This window comes from Phyllobates terribilis, unplaced genomic scaffold (assembly GCF_046119375.1).
Source record: "Phyllobates terribilis strain yellow unplaced genomic scaffold, ASM4611937v1 Scaffold_10__3_contigs__length_209671492, whole genome shotgun sequence".
Classification (NCBI taxonomy): Eukaryota; Metazoa; Chordata; class Amphibia; order Anura; family Dendrobatidae; genus Phyllobates; species Phyllobates terribilis.
Window position 1 is genome coordinate 29,346,412 of NW_027362770.1, and position 19,704 is coordinate 29,366,115.

General features: G+C 44.4%; 1 protein-coding gene across 1 annotated transcript in view; it reads right to left on the reverse strand.

The window, feature by feature from the left end:
* The window catches only part of ATP10B (ATPase phospholipid transporting 10B (putative)), a 666,536-nt gene that overhangs the window by 176,147 nt on the left and 470,685 nt on the right, over positions 1-19,704 (reverse strand). The window contains exons 4-5 of the mRNA XM_073649518.1: positions 8,983-9,252; positions 1,669-1,863 (exon numbers count right to left, since the gene is read on the reverse strand). Coding sequence (XP_073505619.1) covers positions 1,669-1,863; positions 8,983-9,242 — 455 coding nt within the window. The 5' untranslated portion in view covers positions 9,243-9,252. The remainder of the gene's footprint in view (positions 1-1,668; positions 1,864-8,982; positions 9,253-19,704) is intronic.

Consider the following 19,704-nt stretch of genomic DNA (forward strand, 5'->3'; position numbering starts at 1 on the left):
CACAAAGTAAAAGGGGGAAAAAAAGGAAAAAAATTGCAAAAATGTATTTTTTTTTTAAAGAATTTATAAAAAAAATAACAAAATATAAAAAAACATACAGGTGCATCTCACTAAATTAGAATACCATTAAAAAGTTAATTTATTTAAGTTCTTCAATACAAAAAGTGAAACTCATTATATAGAGTCATTCCAAACAAGAGTGATCTATTCCAAGTGTTTATTTCTGTTAATGTTGATGATTATGGCTTACAGCCAATGAAAACACAAAAGTCATTATCTCAGAACATTAAAATAATTAACAAAAACACCTGAAAAAGATTTCTAAGTGTTTAAAAAGGTCCTTTAGTCTGTTTCAATAGGCTCCACAATCATGGGGAAGACTGCTGACTTGACAGATGTCCAGAAGGCAGTCATTGACACACTCCACAAGGTCCCAGAGTTCCAATTTTTATTTGGAAATCACGGTCCCAGAGTCTGGAGGAAGAATGGAGAGGCAGACAATCCAAGCTGCTTGAGGTCTAGTGTGAAGTTTCCACAATCAGTGATGGGGATCCATGTCATCTGCTGGTGTAGGTCGACTGTGTTTTATCAAGACCAAAGTCAGCGTAGCCGTCTACCAGGAAATTTTAGAGCACTTCATGCTTCCCTCTGCTGACAAGCTTTATGGAGATGGAAATTCATTCTCCAGCAGGACTTGACCCCTGTCCACACTGCCAAAAGTATCAATACCTGGTTTAAAAACAACAGTATCATTGAGCTTGATTGCCCAGCAAACTCGCCTGACCTGTCAAGAGGAAGATGAGAAACACCAGACCCAACAATAGAGACGAGCTGAAGGCTGCTATCAAAGCAACCTGGGCTTATATAACACCTCAGCAGTGCCACAGGCTGATCGCCTCCATGCCACGCCGCATTGATGCAGTAATTGATGCAAAAGGAGCCCGACCAAGTATTGAGGGCATTTACTGAACATACATTTCAGCAGGACAACATTTCGGATTTTAAAAATGTTTTTCAAGCTGTTGTTATAAAGTATTCTAATTTACTGAGATAATGACTTTGGTGTTTTCATTGGCTGTAAGCCATAATCATCAGCATTAACAGAAATAAACACTTGAAATAGATCCCTCTGTTTGTAATGACGCTATATAATATATGAGTTTCACTTTTCATATTGGACACTGAAATAAATAAACTTTTTGATGATATTTTAATTTAGTGAGATGCAACTGTACTTTAATAGCCGCCAATGACAGACTTGCTGTAGACTAGTCATATAGGCGGGTCCCCGGCAGCTTCTCTCCGTCCACTACCCTGGATTGACAGGTCTCTCCCTGCATGCTTGTACAAGTAGAAGACCAGTCATTGCAGTGCTATAACTTTCTAACAGGATGTTTGTAACACTTATGGTTTTTTACCAGCTACTCAGTTGATTAATGACTACAGACCACATCAAAGTTGAATATGCAGCGAAACAAAGAGGCTGTAAAAGCAAAACATTTCAACATTTTTAATGAATCCCTATTGCAAAAATGAATCTTACCCTCAAATACAAATTTAAGTCTAAAAAAAAAAAAAAGATAAATGTCCCCTAAAGGTGGAGAACCCCAAGCAGAAATCAATGCTCTCCAAGTACCACATACATAATGATGTATAAAGAGCTCTTACTTGTTATACACACAGGTTCTCCTCAGATTGATCTTCCGGTCATTGAGGTATCTTTTATAATCTTCCACACCATCCTTGAATGCAATAACAAGCAGCACTACGACAAGTGGCACCATAGTAATCTCCTTATGAAACACTTCAACTTGAGGCATCCAGTTCAGAATAGCAAGGAAAAGAAAGTAGAGGTTTGCCGACCTGTGTGAGGCAAAGGAGAAAGCATCATTGGAGCGGCTTTTAAAGGGATTTTATCATGATAATCAAACTCCTCAAACAGCTTATCTAATAATCTAACACGTTAAAATATAAGCCAATTTGTATATTTAGAAAATCTGGCATTCCATACAATTAATTACGCTTAAGTACTCTGGGTGTGATCAGAGCCCTCTCCCTCTCTTTCCGGTCTATCACCTTTTGTGTTCTGCTTGACTGACAGCTAACTCGATGTGCAGTCAATTCAGTGAGCTGTCAATCAAACCAAAAAAGGTGGCTCCAGGCGTAAATTAGAGCCAGGAAGGCAGAGGTCAGGGAAATGCTCACACTGACATCCAGAGCACTTCAGCCTCAGTTGCATAAAATTAGTCTGGTTATGTAGCAACAATTTGGCTTATGTTTCCTTTTAACCAAAACATTAAGAGTAAAAAAGAAATTAAACAGATTGAATCAAGTTTTCTATCAGCATATCGTATAAAAAATAGTCTGCTGATCATTAAGTAGACAATCCTTTGTAGTGTAGATTCACCTCTGATGACTGTAGGGTGAACGGTAACATTATCCTTGTTAGGAGTTATAAATGAAGCTCATTGAAGAAGCAGACAGAGATAAAGGTGCCAATCTCCATAAAAAAGCAGCCATCAAACTCACAAATTTTGGCAAGGACAGACCACTAACTTATATATTTGGGGACTCCCCAACTCTTCCATGATAAATTATGTCAGATTATAGTAGGTCTACGCGTGCTAAGGGTGGATTTATACTAATGGACCCATGGCTGGTAAATGCCCAATGAATGAGCAAAATAGACATTCATCAAGTGTAATGATTTTTGAGCTTACTTAAAAATCATCTTTCTCAGCAGCACTATGTCTTGTCTAAACAGGACATGTGCTGCCGATAACAATACCATTGTTTTGTGCGCACAGAATAATGATTGTTCTGTACAGATTGAGGTGAGGTTGACATGTCTAACCACTTCCCAAAATTCGCCATACGTGCATGGCACATATTTGTTGCAGGAGTATGGCGTGGACTCAGGAGCTGAGCACTCATCATGTTCAGTAGATGGCTGTGTTAAATAGACAGCAACTGCCTTGAATGGCAGAGACTGGAGCCGAGCCGCGATCAGAGCCGAGCGGCGATCATTGCTAACCCCTTAAATGCGAATGTCAAGCTAACACAAAATTTAAGGTGCAATGTCCAGGGATGCACAGTTCCGTTTTCCCATTGTGGCTGTCCCCATTGTGACATTATTGCATAGTGTCATTAGGTTGCCATGGCGGCCAGGGCCCTGCTGAAGGCCCTTGTGCCTATCATAATGGTTCTCCTAGGCTTTATAGGGGTCTGTGATTTTCTCTATCTCTATTGTGCAATTACAGGTTCAAGCCCAATACAGTAACTGTAACAACTATGTTGCAGCCATGAAGGAACCTAGACAAAAATGTTCATATTCCATAGCAACAGACCACACTGCCGCTATTGGATCAGTGAATCGTTTGTGGTGAGGAAGGGGTGGGGGGGTTGCAGTGGCTATCATTATAATTTCAGTGACATCCTCAGAACGCTGTTGAATAGAATGGTTGATCAAGAAGCCAACTGCTCCCTGATCTACCATTCAACCTGTACTTGTGAGTCAGAGACTCCGTGCACTGCAGGCGCAATGACGTCAGTAGAGCTGTGGGGGCAATCTTACTGTGTGGGTGACTGTGGGGCCATGATTCTCAGTGGGGGGTGGTGTGGTGGCTCCCAAACTGAGGAACATCATATGGAGTGGGGGGATGTACTGTAGCTGGCCATGATACAGAGCGGGGAGGTGGGGTGAACTGTGACTGGCCATGATACTGAATGAGGTGGGACTGTGGGGCTCCATACTGAGTGAAAGGTGGACGGTGAAGGCCATCATACTGAGTGGGGGATGGACTCATACTGAGCAGGGGGCTTTGGGAGCCATCATACTGTGAAGAAGGGGTGGAGAGACTGTGGAGGTCCCATACTGATTGGGGGGTGGACCAAGGGTGCCATAATGCTGAGTGAGGAGTGATCTTTGGCCCACATACTAAGCGGGGGGTCGTGGATGCTATCATTCTAAATGAGGAGCTGTGGGAGCCATCATACTGTCTGGGGGAGAATCATGCTGAGTGGGAACTCTAAGGGTATTATACTGAGCTAGGGTATCCTACTGACAGGCCCCCATACTGTATGGTGATCATGATAATTTGTCTGGGAGAGCTATGGGGACATCATACGAGGGGGGAGGGCACTTTAGTGACATCATACTGTGAGTGTATTAAACTCTTTTGGTGGCACTGTGGGGACATCATACCTTGCTAGGCACACTATTCATCATACTTTCTGTATGGTGCAGTAGAAGTTTCTACACTGAGCAAGGGACTGAGGGGTCCCCATAATGGGTAAGGTACTGTGGGGGTTCCCATACTGGATAGGGACTGTGGGGGTCCCCATACTGGGTAAGGGACAGGGGAGGCCATCATACTGAGTGGTGGCTATGAGAGCCCTCATACTGAGTGGAGCACTATAGAAGCCAACATTTTGAGTGGGGGGTTGTGAGGGCCTATGATACCAATTGGGAGGTGGGCTGTGGGTGCCATGATACTGAGTTGGAGGGAGGGCTTTAGTTAGCCATAATACTGAATGGGAACTAGACAGTGGGGTTCCCCATGCTGAGCATGGGGAGACTTTGGCGGCCCCCATACTGAGCAGGGGGAGATACTGGTGGCCCCCATACTAGGCGGTGGCTTGTGGGGTCCCCTATACTGAGCAGGGAAAGACTGAGGGGTTGCCTATGCTGAGCATGGGGAGATACTGGTGGCCCACATATTGAGCATGGGGGATACTGGTGGCCCTCATACTGAGCAGGGGGAGTTACTGGAATGGCATACTAGGCGGCTGCTTGTGGGGTCCCCTATACTAAGTGAGAGGCTGTGGGGTCCCTAATACTAAGTGAGGGTGGACTGTGAGGGCCATGATACGGAGTTTGGAGGTGGGAGGGGGAGACTACAGGGGCCCCATACTGATTGGGGGATGGACTGTGGGGGCCATCTTACAGAGTGATGAGTGGACTGTGAGGGCCCCCATACTAAGTAGGGGGTTGTGTGGGTCGCCAAACTAAGGGAGGTCATCAAGTGGGGGTATCATACTGACAGTCCGTCACACTTTATGGTGACCAGACCATGATACTTTGTCTGGAGAACTAAGGAGACATCATACGTGGGGTGGGGTACTTCAGTAGCATCATGTTATGGGGGTTTTGTAATGTGTGGGTGGCACTGTAGGGACATTTTACTTTGCGGTGGGCACTAGACGTCATACTATATGTGTGGCTGTAAGCTGTAAGGGGGGGAATTCACTGTGGGGGTACCATAATGAGTGTGTCATTTTTTTGGGAGAATAATTCTCTATAATGGCCATGATAGGGATATCGTGAGCGAGAACACTAAGGAGCTTCAATAAGTTCATAATCGCTGTGGACATCAAAGCAAAAGGTGGCTACTTTGAAGAGCCTAGAATATAAGACATATTTTCAGTTGTTTCACACTTTTTTGTTAAGTATATAATTCCACATGTGTTAATTCATAGTTTTGATGCCTTCAGTGTGAATGAACAATTTTCATAGTCAGGAAAATACAGAAAAATCTTTAAATGAGAAGGTGTGTCCAAACTTTTGTTCTGTACTGTATATATATATATATATATATATATATATATATATATATATATATATATATATATATATATATATACACCGTATATATATACCGTATATTCCGGCGTATAAGACGACTTTTGAAGACTGAAAAATCTTCTGTCTAGTCTGGGGTCGTCTAATACGCCGGTAATGCTTTTGAACTTTCAGAAATTGACATGCGGGGATACTCTGGGGGTGTTAATAAGCTGCCGTGGCCGTATCCCTGCCATGTCGGAGTTAATATAAGGTGGAGGGAGTTAAAATACGGTGGCGGTAGGTCCAGACGGTCAGCGCTTCTGTGCTGAAACTGACACATCGCTGCGTATTCCCAGCTTTCACTTGTCACAGAAGCGCTGCGCTGTGTCCGGAGCAGGGAAGTTCGCATCGCTTCTGTGACAATATATGAAAAGCCGGCAATTCAGCAGCGGCATAAGCCGGCACCCGACAATTTAGAATAGAAAGAATAGAGAATCACACATAGATTAGATAGATAGAAACATGTCAGTCACATATATATGAAGTACAGTGACAGTGTTGCTTACTGTACTTGTCATTTAGTGTAAAGGATTTATTAAAACAAATAATAGTGTTTTCATGCACTGTCTCTTTAAAAAAGCCGGCCGGCAATTTAGCATCTGTACCCGACAATTTATAACAGAAAGAATAGAGCTTCACACATAGATTAGATAGATAGAAACATGTCAGTCACATATATATGAAGTACTGTCATAGTGCTGGTTACTGTACTTGTCATCTAGTGTTAAAATAACGGATTTATTAAAAAAAAAATTGGCGTGGGGTTCCCCTTAATTTTAGTCTCTAGCGGAGGTTAAGCAGACAGCTGGGGCAGATGTTTGAAGCCTGGGAAGGGGGTAATACCCACGGAGCTTCCCAGGCTACTAATATCAGCCCCCAGCTGAATACCTAGCCTTTACTAGCTATTAAAATGGGGGAACCCCCCCCAAAAAATAACGTGGGGTCGCCCCTAATTTAATAGCTAGCAAAGGCTAGGCAGACAGCTGGGGGCTGATTTTAAAAGCCCAGGAAGGGTGCCATGAATATTGGCCCCCTCCCAGGCTAGAAACACCAGCCGTCAGCCGCCCCAGAAATGGCGCATCCATAGGATGCGCCAATTCTGGCACTTAGCCTCGCTCTTCCACGCTGCCCTGGTGCGGTGGCAGGGGGTAATAGGGTTGGGGTTGATGTCAGCTTATAATGCCAGCTGACATCAAGCCCAGGTTAGTAATGGAGAGGCGTCTATAAGACACCCCCATTACTAACCCCATAGTCAAAGTTAAAAAAAACACAAACACCCAGAATAAAGTCCTTTAATTGAAATAAAGACACAATCCTTTATTGTTCTAAATTAAACCATACTTACCATCACGCCCATTCCAGCTGAAGCCAACGATCTCCTGCAATAAAAGTAAAATAATAAAGCAACCTCATCCTTACCTTTCCATGGTTCCCACGATGGCTCCAGCTCTGCTACATCGAGATAACAGGCTGGACCGCAGCAGAACGCTGCCATCCAGCCTGTCATCCCGCAGACACTGAGAAGCGCAGGCATGCTTGCGCTCCTCAGTGTCTGACTGTGACGGCATCCAGATGAGCCGACAATGAACTCAGCTCACCTCCTGGACGTCCGTCACTGACAGCGTGGGAAACTTCTACTGCGCATGCGGGGAGCAGGAGAATTTTCCCACGCTGTCAGTGACGTGCATGAGGTGAGCAGAGTTCATTGGACATGATCTCGGCTCATCTGGATGCCGTCACAGTCAGACACTGAGGAGCACAAGCATGCCTGCGCTTCTCAGTGTCTGCCGCATGGCAAGCTGAACGGCAGCGTTCTGCTGCGGTGCAGCCTGTCATGTGAATGTAGCAGAGCTGGACCGGTCCTGGGAACCATGGAAAGGTAAGGATGAGGTTGCTTTATTATTTTACTTTTATTGCAGGAGATCGTTGGCTTCAGCTGGAATGGGCGTGATGGTAAGTATGGTTTAATTTAGAACATTAAAAAATTGTGTCTTTATTTCAATTAAAGGACTTTATTCTGGGTGTTGTGTTTTTTTTAATTACTTTACTAGAAATTCATGGTGGTCATGTCTAATATTGGCGTGACCCCATGAATTTCGGGCTTAGGGCCAGCTGATAATGTCAAGCTGGCCTTAACCCCTTTATTACCCAGTGAGCCACCGCACCAGGGCCCTGGATGAGTTGGGTACAGCGCCAGAAGATGGCGCTTCTATGAACGCGCCATTTTCCGGGGTGGCTGCGGACTGCAATTTGCAGCGGGTGGGGCCCAGAAAGCTTGGGCCTCCCTGCGCTGCAGATTCCAGCCCCCAGCTGCCTAGTTGTACCTGGCTGGACACAAAAACAGGGCGAAGCCCCACGTATTTTTTTTTTAAATTATTTCATGAAATAATTAAAAAAAAAAGGGCTTCCCTATATTGTTGTGTCCGGCCAGGTACAAATAGGCATCTGGTGGTTGGGGGCAGCCCGTTCCTGCCTGCTGTACCTGGCTGGACACAAAAATATGGCGAAGCCCCACGTCAACATTTTTGGGAAAAATTAATTACAAAATTAATAATTTAGGGACTGCATCTTTATTAACCCCTCAATTGTCATTTAGTGTTAAAATAAAGGATTTTTTAAAAAGAAAATTGGCGTGGGATCCACCATCATTATAGTCTCTAGCGGAGGTTAAGCAGACGGCTGGGGCAGATGTTTGAAGCCTGGGAAGGGGGTAATACCCACGGAGCTTCCCAGGCTACTAATATCAGCCCCCAGCTGAATACCTAGCCTTTACTAGCTATTAGAATGGGGGACCCCCCCAAAAAATGACGTGGGGTCCCCCCTATTTTAATATGTTTATGAGTGACAGTTTTCCTGCTATATACCTGCATGTCATAAGAATTTAAATTAAAAAAGGACCATGTTAAATTCAAATCTGTTTTTTTAAAATTTTTACCGGTGTTTGGTATGCGTTGGAAAAGGGGTAGTCTTATACGGTGAATATATCCTAAACTCTATATTTTAACAGGAAAGTAGGGGGGTCGTCTTATACACCGGAATATACGGTATATATATATATATATATATATATATATATATATATATATATATAGATAGATAGAGATAGATATACACATATATATATATTCACACACATGCATACATATATACACATGCATATATATATATATATATTATATATATTCACACACATACATACATATATACACATACATACACACATATATATATATATATATATATATATATATATATATATATATATATATATATATATAAATAAAATATACTTTTTTGGGGGGCTTAATCAGGACTTTTGCTATGGGGTCCTGTGATTTATATGCTAGTGATGCTCTTACCTGTAAAACTGCTCAAATAGATTCTTTGGTAGAAACGTTAATATAGTATACTTGGTAGTTTGGATTTTGTTTCCAGAATAAAACCTGGAAACATTCTTGCAGTCGTCTTCCCATTTTTTGTTATTGGCAAACACCACTCGCTGCTCGTTTAAGTTGTAAATTGGCCGCTTTTTCTTGGGTAGGAGAGGAGTTCTTTCAGAAGAAAATGAGGAAGGATCTTTTTGTAAAACTTGCTTCCAACGGTAAAAGGTTGAATCCATTGATAAAATGCTAGATTAGAATAAAAAAAGTGACATATCATCAGGAAACCAGACTTACAAGAAAACGAGTCATTTAAAAAAGTTCAAGATCACTGTAGTTGATTGTGTATTCTCAGGTCAAAGCTACACACAGATTATATCACTTGTAGGTGCTCAGAAACAAGTCTATGACACTGAGTAGGTGGTAAAGAGGTTCTCCAGAATTTACAAGACATGCTGTTTTCTTACAAAAACAGTGCCACACCTTTCCACAGGTTGTACATGCTATTGCTGCCCAGCTTTATATATTCGAATTGAACCAAGCTTTGTTATTTTGTGGCACCCCAGGGGTCTGGTTTCCACAGTAACGGCAATGTTATGTCTGAGAGCAGGTGGGAGGTCTCTTGGTCAGGGATCCTGTGCATGCCACACCTCCTGCCCAGTCCTGGGAGGGGAAGAACTTCCCCTATATAAACCTAGGGCTGAGGCAGGGTTAGTGAGTAGAGAAGAATACTGTGTACAGTTTTGGGCACCACATTTTAAAAAAGACATAGACAAACTGGAGCTCAGAGAAGAGCGACCAGAATGGTGACTGGTCTGCAAACCATGTCCTATGAGAAACGGTTGCAGGATTTGGGAATGTTTAGCTTGCAAAAAAGAAGACTGAGAGGAGACTTAATAGCTGTCTACAAATATGTCAAGGGCTGTCACATTGTAGAAGGATCATCTTTATTCTCATTTGCACAAGGAAAGACTAGAAGCAATGGGATGAAACTAAATGGGAGGAGACACAGATTAGATATTAGAAAAAACTTTTTGACAGTTAGGGTGATTAATGAGTGGAACAGGCTGCCACGAGAGGTGGTGAGTTCCCCTTCAATGGACGTCTTCAAACAGAGGCTGGACAGACATCTGTCTGAGATGATCTAGTGAATCCTGCTTTGAGCAGGGGGTTGGACCAGATGACCCAGGAGGTCCCTTCCAACTCTACCATTCTATGATTCTATGATTCTATGATTCTATGAAGAAGTAGAGACAGAGAAGAGAAGCAGATATAGGAAAGAACATCAGGAGCTCTGTGGGAGCAGTGCTACAAGGAGTCAGGGGCTGGCAGCTGCAGAGCTCGCCCTGACTGAGAAGTTATCACCGGACCCGGAGTCCGAGGCTGTGGGGACTAACTCCTATCCAGCAGCAGAAACCGACCGGTAGGGGATTGCAAGTCCTCTGGCCCAGAAACCCGAAGGCACGGTCACACGCGTGGGACCAGCACCGCCGTCGTGGAGCGGAAGCTACTAGAAGGCCCCGAGTCACCGGCCATACGGGTGAGCACCACACGGTACACTCAGGGACGTGGGCTACTTATACCCGCTTCTAGCAAGGTAGCCAGAAGAGTATCGTTAGTTTGGGAGGCCTACAACTCCGCCTGGCCAGGGGAGATCCCATCTGCTCAAGGACTGACCAGGCCCCAATCGCTAGCCAGTACTCCGGGAGGGTCTATCGTTGTCACCAGTAAAGACCCTGAACTACACCGTACCGTCTCCGAGTGGTTCCTGCTACCCCCATCATCCACGTCTGCTGCCCTGAGGCCATACCCCTCCCGTTGGGGGTTATACTATCACGCTGCACAATCCTACCACCGGCCTCAGCGGTCTGCCCTGCAGCAGCAGCTCCTTAGCTGTACTCAACGGGTGGCGTAGTCGTCCAACATCTACCGCTAATACAGCGCCACTTAGTCTGACTCCCTGGGCACGGACCGGATCACCGCCACGAGACTACAACCCTCAAGAGATCCGGCTCCGGGTAAGCTCCCGCATGCGCAACGCAGCGCGACACAGGCCCAGGGGCGCGTCAACTTCATCAACACCCACACACTCTTTTGGGAATTACACAAAAAGCATAGCACAACCCATTCGACTGTTCTTGTAACCTCTAGTGGCAGGCTCGTAGACATCGACATGGTCATCTCAGTCAACACTTGTTGAGATGGGAATAACCCAGGAGTACACTTTGTTGGCCTTAAGGACTAATAGAAATTTTGCAATTATAAGTATTTTTACACAGAGGCAGATGTGGTCTTGCATTGTTTGAGTGGGACAAGTTTTACTTAGAGGATGATTCTTTTCTTAGATTTTCTGGACTTGCAGAATAAGAGGGTTTTTCCATCACCATTATTTAAAAAAATACCTTCTCTCCTTTTAGCAAACCCCAAAGCTTCTTGAGCCCCCTTTCCCAGTAGTGAATATTTAGACATTGCAATAAAGTGTCAGATAGTATCAGAAATAACAAATGGCCTCCACTTTTTGCATTTACGACTGACCAATTTTTGGTGTAGCATATATCTTCAGATTGAGATTAAAACAAATATTAAAATAACTTTTTAAAATACTTTTCACTAGAAGGGAGCCTTGACCAAAAGTGTATCATAATGGCAACCCTTGAAATTTATTTCTGATAATGTGCTTGATTCTCCATAAAGAGAGCAGCATACCAAGGCTAACAAAGGGTGACTCTTAGGGCAGAGACAGACTGCCGTATAACTCGTGCGATGATCGCATCACACTGAACGGACTGGCCAGCACCTCTCTTGACCTGAGCATGACAGCATGATGGATTTCTATGCAGCTTTCCAGCTCTGGTCAGGAGAGTAGACAGCCAGTAAGAGGTTTACAATGTGATCCTCATGCGAGAATTACGGTTGTTTGTCTCTGCTTTTTAAGGGGTTTTCCACTTTTAGAAAACTGGATCCCAAATGATTCCTGTAATTTAAAAAACAAAATCAAGAGAGTACTCACCTTCCCCCGTTAAAGTTTTGTGTATTGGCTGTATACGTGATGTAAGGACTGCAGGGCGTATCACCGCTGCAGCCAAATACTGAGCTCAGTGGCTCTGCTGACATAGATGGTCTGAGCCACTAAGCTCAGTGAGTGACTTAAGTGATGATCAGCATTGTAGTCGTAACTATACCAATGCAGCCAAAACACAGAAACCAAAGCAGCATTAAACTGGCGCTGAAGTGGTGAAGGTGAGCACTGTGTGACGCTGTTATTTTACATTAGAAGAATTGGGATCCACCTATCTAAAAGTGGAAAAACACCTTTAAGCTGTACATACACTAACATACAGGCAAATATCACAACCCCTTCCGATTCCCACATGTGAAGGAATGCTCGGCTGAGAGTTCCTGTGTCCTTTAAAAGAGAATAGTTACCAGAATCAACTGGTAGTGGCTTATCTCCCCAATTAAATTCTAACCTCCTGATCATTATTTATCCCAGCATAATTTGTCAGGGAATAGTTGGGAGGCCCCTATACACATTAAATTCTTGGCCAAATTTGACAAAAGGTATAGCAAAGTGTGTATTGGGCCCTTTGATAACTCACCATCTATTAAAGGGTAGTTTGCATATTAACAACTATGATATGTCTCTACTTCCTGGTTGGTGGTGTTGGGGGTGAGATCTAGAACGGAAGGGTTCCTTCACAGCTTCACCCACATTACTGCTCTTAAATACCCACTATTGAGGATAATGCTGCACAGCTCCACTCACTTGACTGGATCGGTGTTGTAATTCTATGCATAGTTGGTGGGCAAAATCCACTATATGAAAAAAAAGCTGCCATGGGGGCATCTGTCTCTATTCTTAAGCATAGTAGGGGTGACATATGTTGTGCCACTAAGACAAATAGCCAATCAATCAAGAATACACCAGTACAGCTATTCAATAGGGTTGTTTAACTTAAATGGAAGTATTAGAAAATTACCTGATGTTTAAATCTGATTTTTGTGCTACATATATTTGTGAGAGGAAGGTTAAAATGTCCTTTTCTGATCATCGCTTCTCTTTACAGGTTCTTTACGACAACATAAAAAGTTGTAGGGACAGACAGAGAACATTGTTGGTTTGAACACATTTACAAGAAAACACTAAATGGCTTTGTAGACCATATTATGTTTGGCCATTTTTTGCAAACAGAATTCAACCATAGACATTTGATTTCCAGAAATAGGATAATTATTGTATCTTTATTTCTGTCTCGGCAAGTAAGGGCTGCCATAGAAGTGGTACAGCTGCATGGACCGTAAAAATGTCTAACAAAATAGAAAGAACAAAAAGAATACATCTTGCTGGTTTGGATGATTTGTAACTTTCAGATGGTCGCAGGATTTTTACCTTCTTTTTAAACATTCGCATTATTGAATGATACCACATGATAATCATATAATCAATAAAAAGATAACATACAATGTAGTATCATATACAAATATAGTGCACTGTACACAATCAGCAGTATAAATTTCAGAGAGACTACCGAATCCTTAACATGTAATTGTTCATAGGAAAATGCCTTATTAACTCAGTAATATTTTGATCATCTTGCTGAATTACAAGGTATCGATGCATATAAATATGTTTCCCACCCATCCATCTCAAAGCTATGGCCTCTCTGCCAAGAATGTAGCTTCTTGAAGGAATATAATATCGTAATGATGAGGCCACATTTCCTCATCCACGATTCCCAGTATACAAAGCTCTGACATGCAGTCAACAAAGACCTCTATCAATTTTGACATCATACTAATCATTTCACCCCAGTAATGACTTCACAATCCCAAGTAAGGTTACAGAAGTTTAGGGGAGATTCCCCAAATCTATCACAGTCGTCAATTGACAATCTGCCAAATCGAAATAATCTGGAAGGAGTTAAATAAGATTGATGAAAAATGTATACCTGTACGAGTTTAATATTTTCTGCTGGTGACACCAAAGTATGGGCCTCTATGGCAGGCTTATGGAATCTTTTTTCTGCCAGGGGCCATTTGGATATTTATACCATCATTCGGGGGCAGTATGAAATTATCAACATGAAATTTACCATGCTATATTTGGTCAAACATTTAATTAACTCACCCCTAAGGTGATGGCTGGAGCAGATTCTCTTTGGTGCAGCTGTGATGTTAGGTCGCATTGATGGTGCAAATCACAACTACTTTTCCAGATTTGCTTCGGTCTGGAGCACAGTACACTTTTTGCAATGAATTTTTAAAAGATCTCACAGCAGTAAGTTCTGAACACAAATGTATTTTACACCGCAGGTCTCTTCACAGTGAGAAAATCATCACTGCTCATTTATAGACCTCAAGCAGTGGAGGGTCTGCAGTATGTACATCACATAGGAGACATCAAGACTGCTCTTCAGTGGAATGTATAAGTTTGGGCACACCTGGTCAAAATTACTGTTGTGAACAGTTAAGCAAGTTGAAGATGAAATGATCTCTAAAAGGGAAAAAGTTAAAGATGACATTTCCTTTGTATTTTAGGCAAAAAAATATATAGATTTTGTAAGCAGACAAAAAGCGGCACTCCAGCAAGCGATTTCCAGTGAAGAACCTTTATTCCTTATTCACACACTAAAACCTGGAGCCGGGGAAGCGGGAGTCCTTCAGGACAACAGCTGTTTCGCACTAAGCTGGTGTTTCAAAGGGTCCAAACTGATTCCTCTTACAGAACGGTACCAAGGTAGTTGAAACGTGAACATGATGGGGAACTACCGCTGGATGCTTCACAGAGAAGATCTGCAGGCCTTCTATAAGAGAAAAGGTATCAAGGGGAACTTTGAAAAGAAAAGGAAAAGGCGAGGAATTTTCAATAAAGTTGCAGAATGAATGTTCAATAAATTTTTATATATAATGTGTACAATTTTGGCAACAAAAGAAGATTTTTCTTGTTCATTTTGCTTCTCCATAATTTCACACGCGCTTTGTGCAAAATCCATACGTGATGGTTAAAAATGAGTGTTGAGCGAGCACTAAAATGCTCGGGTGCTCGAAGCTCGGGCCGAGCTCACCGAGATACTCGGGTGCTCGACCCGAGCATTTTTGCGGCGGCACCCCCGGCAGTCTGTAGCAAGCCTAAAAAGTGCACAAAACGATAGTGACAGTGTTCAAATGACATGGGGATCGCCCCAGGAAGCATTTCTGACCCCCCAGCTCACTGCTGTGAACAACGTGGTCAGAGGTATTAAGCCACTTTAACGGGCTTACAATAAAAAGTTCAAAAGCAAAACTGAAACGGTTTTCCTGTGAAATATGTTAAGGAACTTCCTTTACAGGGTAAAGACTTGTGTATAAAGTAAAATAAATAACCAAAAACAAAAATACTCCTCCACACCTTGGGCTATGTTCACAAGTAGCATTTTTTATGCGTTTTTGCACTTTTGTATTGCTTTCAACCGTGACAAATGCATTCACCGGGAAATGTCATTTTAACATTTTACAACCTTATTTGGCCATGTGCTGTGTGACACATGCATACAGCGCTGAAAAGACATGGGAACAGCATGGGGAAGACCCCTGGAAGCATCTCTGACACCCAGGTCACTGCCTAAAAGTGTGCCCATCAGAAGTGATCCTTGCCCCATCAGAAGATGCAGACTTGCAACTATGCCTGTGCAAGTCCTTGTCCCAAGGCAGTGTTCAATTGTACCTCCCCCATTCCTTGCAATGCAAGCGCAAGTATGCAGCCTGCCACCCACCCACCCCCAGGCTGCAATACCATACTACTTTCTTGCTTGCACTTGAAATTGGGCCTTTTAGGCATGTGGAGGCGGAATCTGGCCACCACGTCATGGCTGCGTTGGCGGCTTGGTATCCATACCCAGTCCCCAGCCGCCCGGCAGCCGGGTGTCCACGCTCGGTCCCCAGCCGCCCCGTGGCCGGGTGCCCACACACGGTCCCCAGCCGCCGCTATTTATCCCGGTAACCTTCCCCACACTTTTCTTAGCCTGGCCTGCTTTATGGCAGCATTGGACGAGCTCACCAGAGAACCAGACTCCTCCGGTGGGCCCTGGCTTCTCCATCAGGAGAGCTGAGAGTGCCAAAGTGAGGAGCATGATGATGATGATAAAAGTTAGCATCTGCTTTGTTTTCTTGGAATGCAAGCGTAAGTGTGCAGCCTGCCACCCACCGCCCCCCAGGGCTGCAATACAATACTGCTAGCTTGCTAGCACTTGAAATGAGGCCTTTTAGGCTTGTGGAGGCAGAAGCCAGCCACCATGTGATGGCTGCGCCAGAGGCCTGGTATCCATACTCAGTCCCCAGCTGGGTGTTCACGCTCGGTCCCCAGCCGCCAGGAGGTGGCCGGGTGTACATACTCGGTTCCCAGCAGCCCCACAGCCGGGTGCCTACACACAGTCCCCAGCCACCTGGGGGCGGCAGGGTGTCCATAAACGGTCCCCAGCCGCCCCTATTTGTCCCGGTGCGCCTTGTACACAAGCGCGCATACCAAAACATTAACTGTGCCCTCCCCAGGGCATTTAGTGGGAAGGACAGCCTAACCACAAACACGTGGACAAGTGAATGTGGCCAGGGATGGTCCATCTCACTGATGCCTTCACACTGGGTTAATATTGTGGAAGCTGGGACACAGTTGGACACTGGGATGCAACACGTCCTCCAGACATAGAGGATTGCGGGTCCTGGGTCAATCAGGCTTCAACACAAAGTTCAGAAGGTAGACAGCAGTAGTGGTCGGCCTCCTACACAACGAGTAAATTATTCATGATCATTCATGAGGCCATCCATCTCCTTAGCTTTCTGTTCCTTGGAATGCAAGTTCATGTATGTAGTAGCAACTAGCCCTGAAGTGGTCAGCGTTTTGGCGCATATCCTACCTCCTCCGAGGATTGCTGGATGTTTTCCTGCTACTATCCCAGTTCTATGACTCCCGTTCAGGTGATGAATGATGGATGATGTGGTGGCAAAGGAGAAAGAGCAGGAGGAACAGGGACCATTCACATCAATATCAGGCCAGTTAACCACACATGTCTTGTAGGATAAGTTTCTGTACCAAAAGGAGCGGTTCGGCTACACAGTTTAGGGTATACAGTGAGTGCAATGCCTACCAAAAATTTTGAAGCACTCCAATGCCCCTTGGAAGTGACATGGAGGTCAGAGGGCCTTAACTAAACCGTTTTTTCCATTTATAGCAACTGGGTCTCCTGTACACTGTTGGCCTAAGCAGTGAATGGAAGGCTTTCCAAAAATTATGAGGAACTGCAGTGCCCCTTGAAACAGACGTGGATTATAGCGTACTAAAATCCTTCTCCCCATTATTGGGGAGTGGGTCTCCCTTAGTGTTCACCAATGCATTGAAAAGCAAAAGCTGACTAAAATTAGGAGGAAATGCAATGCCCATTGGAAGAGTCATGGAGGTTAGAGGTAATTAAAAACAACATTTCAATGCCCCTTGGAAGAGCTGTGGAGTTCAGAGTGGTTTAACAAGATGGTTTTAATGCCCCTTGGAAGAGTGGTGGAGGTCGCAGTGGAATAAAAAGACAATATCAATGCCCCTTGGAAGAGTGGTGGAGTTCAGAGTGGTTTAACAAGATGGTTTTAATGCCCCTTGGAAGAGACGTGGAGGTCACAGTAGCTTAACAAGATGGTTTTAATGCCCCTTGGAAGAGCTGTGGAGTTCAGAGTGGTTTAACAAGAGGGTTTTAATGCCCCTTGGAAGAGACGTGGAGGTCACAGTAGCTTAACAAGACAGTTTTAATGCCCCTTGGAAGAGTGGTGGAGGTCGCAGTGGAATAAAAGACAATATCAATGCCCCTTGGAAGAGTGGTGGAGGTCACAGTAGCTTAACAAGATGGTTTACATGCCCCTTGGAAGAGCTGTGGAATTCAGAGTGGTTTAACAAGAGGGTTTTCATGCCCCTTGGAAGAGACGCGGAGGTCACAGTAGCTTAACAAGATGGTTTTAATGCCCCTTGGAAGAGCTGTGGAGTTCAGAGTGGTTTAACAAGATGGTTTTCATGGTCCTTACAAGAGACATGCAGTACAGCATATTAAAAACATTATTCCCATTATTGGGGAGTGGATCTCCCATAGTCTTTGCCTATGCCTTCCAAGCAAAAGCTCCCAAAAATTAGGACGGAGGAACTTGCAATGCCCCTTACAAGAGACATGCAGTACAGCATATTGAAAACATCATTCCCATTATTGGGGAGTGGGTCTCCCATAGTATTTGCCTATGCCTTCCAAGCAAAAGCTGCCAAAAATTAGGACGGAGGAACTTGCAATGCTGGCAAACAAGAGCCATGCAGTACACCATATTAAAAACATTATTCCCATTATTGGGGAGTGGATCTCCCATAGTCTTTGCCTATGCCTTCCAAGCAAAAGCTCCCAAAAATTAGGACGGAGGAACTTGCAATGCCCCTTACAAGAGACATGCAGTACAGCATATTGAAAACATCATTCCCATTATTGGGGAGTGGGTCTCCCATAGTATTTGCCTATGCCTTCCAAGCAAAAGCTGCCAAAAATTAGGACGGAGGAACTTGCAATGCTGGCAACACGGACCAAGGTCACCCTGGTGGGATAGTGGTAGTGGAGGCTGAGGATAAGGAAAAGAGCAAAATACAGCCGAAATGAGGAAGCGTATACCCATGTGTGGGTGTGAAGCGGTGCTTGGGAATACACCTCCCGAAATAACACAGTGGATTTGAGTTTATGTTACTCTGCTGTCATTTGGTGGTGATGAGAAGTCTGGCCCAATCCAGCCCTTGTTCATTTTGATAAGGGTCAGCTTGTCAGCATTGTCAGTTGACAGGCGAATGCGCTTATCAGTTATAATTCCCCCAGCGGTACTAAAAATACGCTCCGATAACAAGCTAGTGGCAGGGCAGGCCAGGACCTCCAAGGCGTACAGAGCGAGTTCATTCCAAGTGTCCAGCTTGGATACCCAATAATTAAAAGGCACAGAGGAATCACGGAGGACGCTGGTACGGTCGGCAAGGTACTCCCTCACCATCTTTTGAACCTTTCCACTCCTTGTGAGAGTACCCCACGCCTCAGGGCCTGTAAGCTGGGTGTGTCTCAGAAAACTGTCCTAGAACGTTGACAGTGTTCCCCTGCCTCTGCTGGATTGGAGTTGCGTCTCTCTCGTCTGTACGCCTTGGTTGGGCAACGAACTGTGACCTCTGCCGCTAGCGTGTTCAGATGGGAATTTTATTTAACAGTTCTGCAGCAAGGGCCTTCTGGTACTGCCCCATTTTTGTAGACCTCTCCAGCTCAGAAACAAGAGAGCGAAAGTTCTCCTTGTAGCGGGGGTCTAAAAGTGTCACCAACCAGAAATGACTGTCACCCAACATTTTGACAACGCGAGGGTCACGGTTAAGGCAACGTAACAAAAAGTCAGCCATGCGTGCCAGACTGGTAACGGGCAAGACTTCCGTGTCCTCACCCAGATGACAACTGACAATGCTCTCCTCCTCCTCCTCCTCCCCCCTGTCCTCAGGCCACCCATGCTGAACCGACGGTATGACAGTTGTACAGGTACTACCATCTACAGCGCATGATACCAGCTCCTGTTCTTCCTCCTCCTCCTCCTCTCCCTCATTGTCCCCCAATGCACGTTGGGATGAGATGAGGCTGGCTTCTTGATCCATCTCATCATACTCTGGCTGCAATGCCTCCTCTTTAA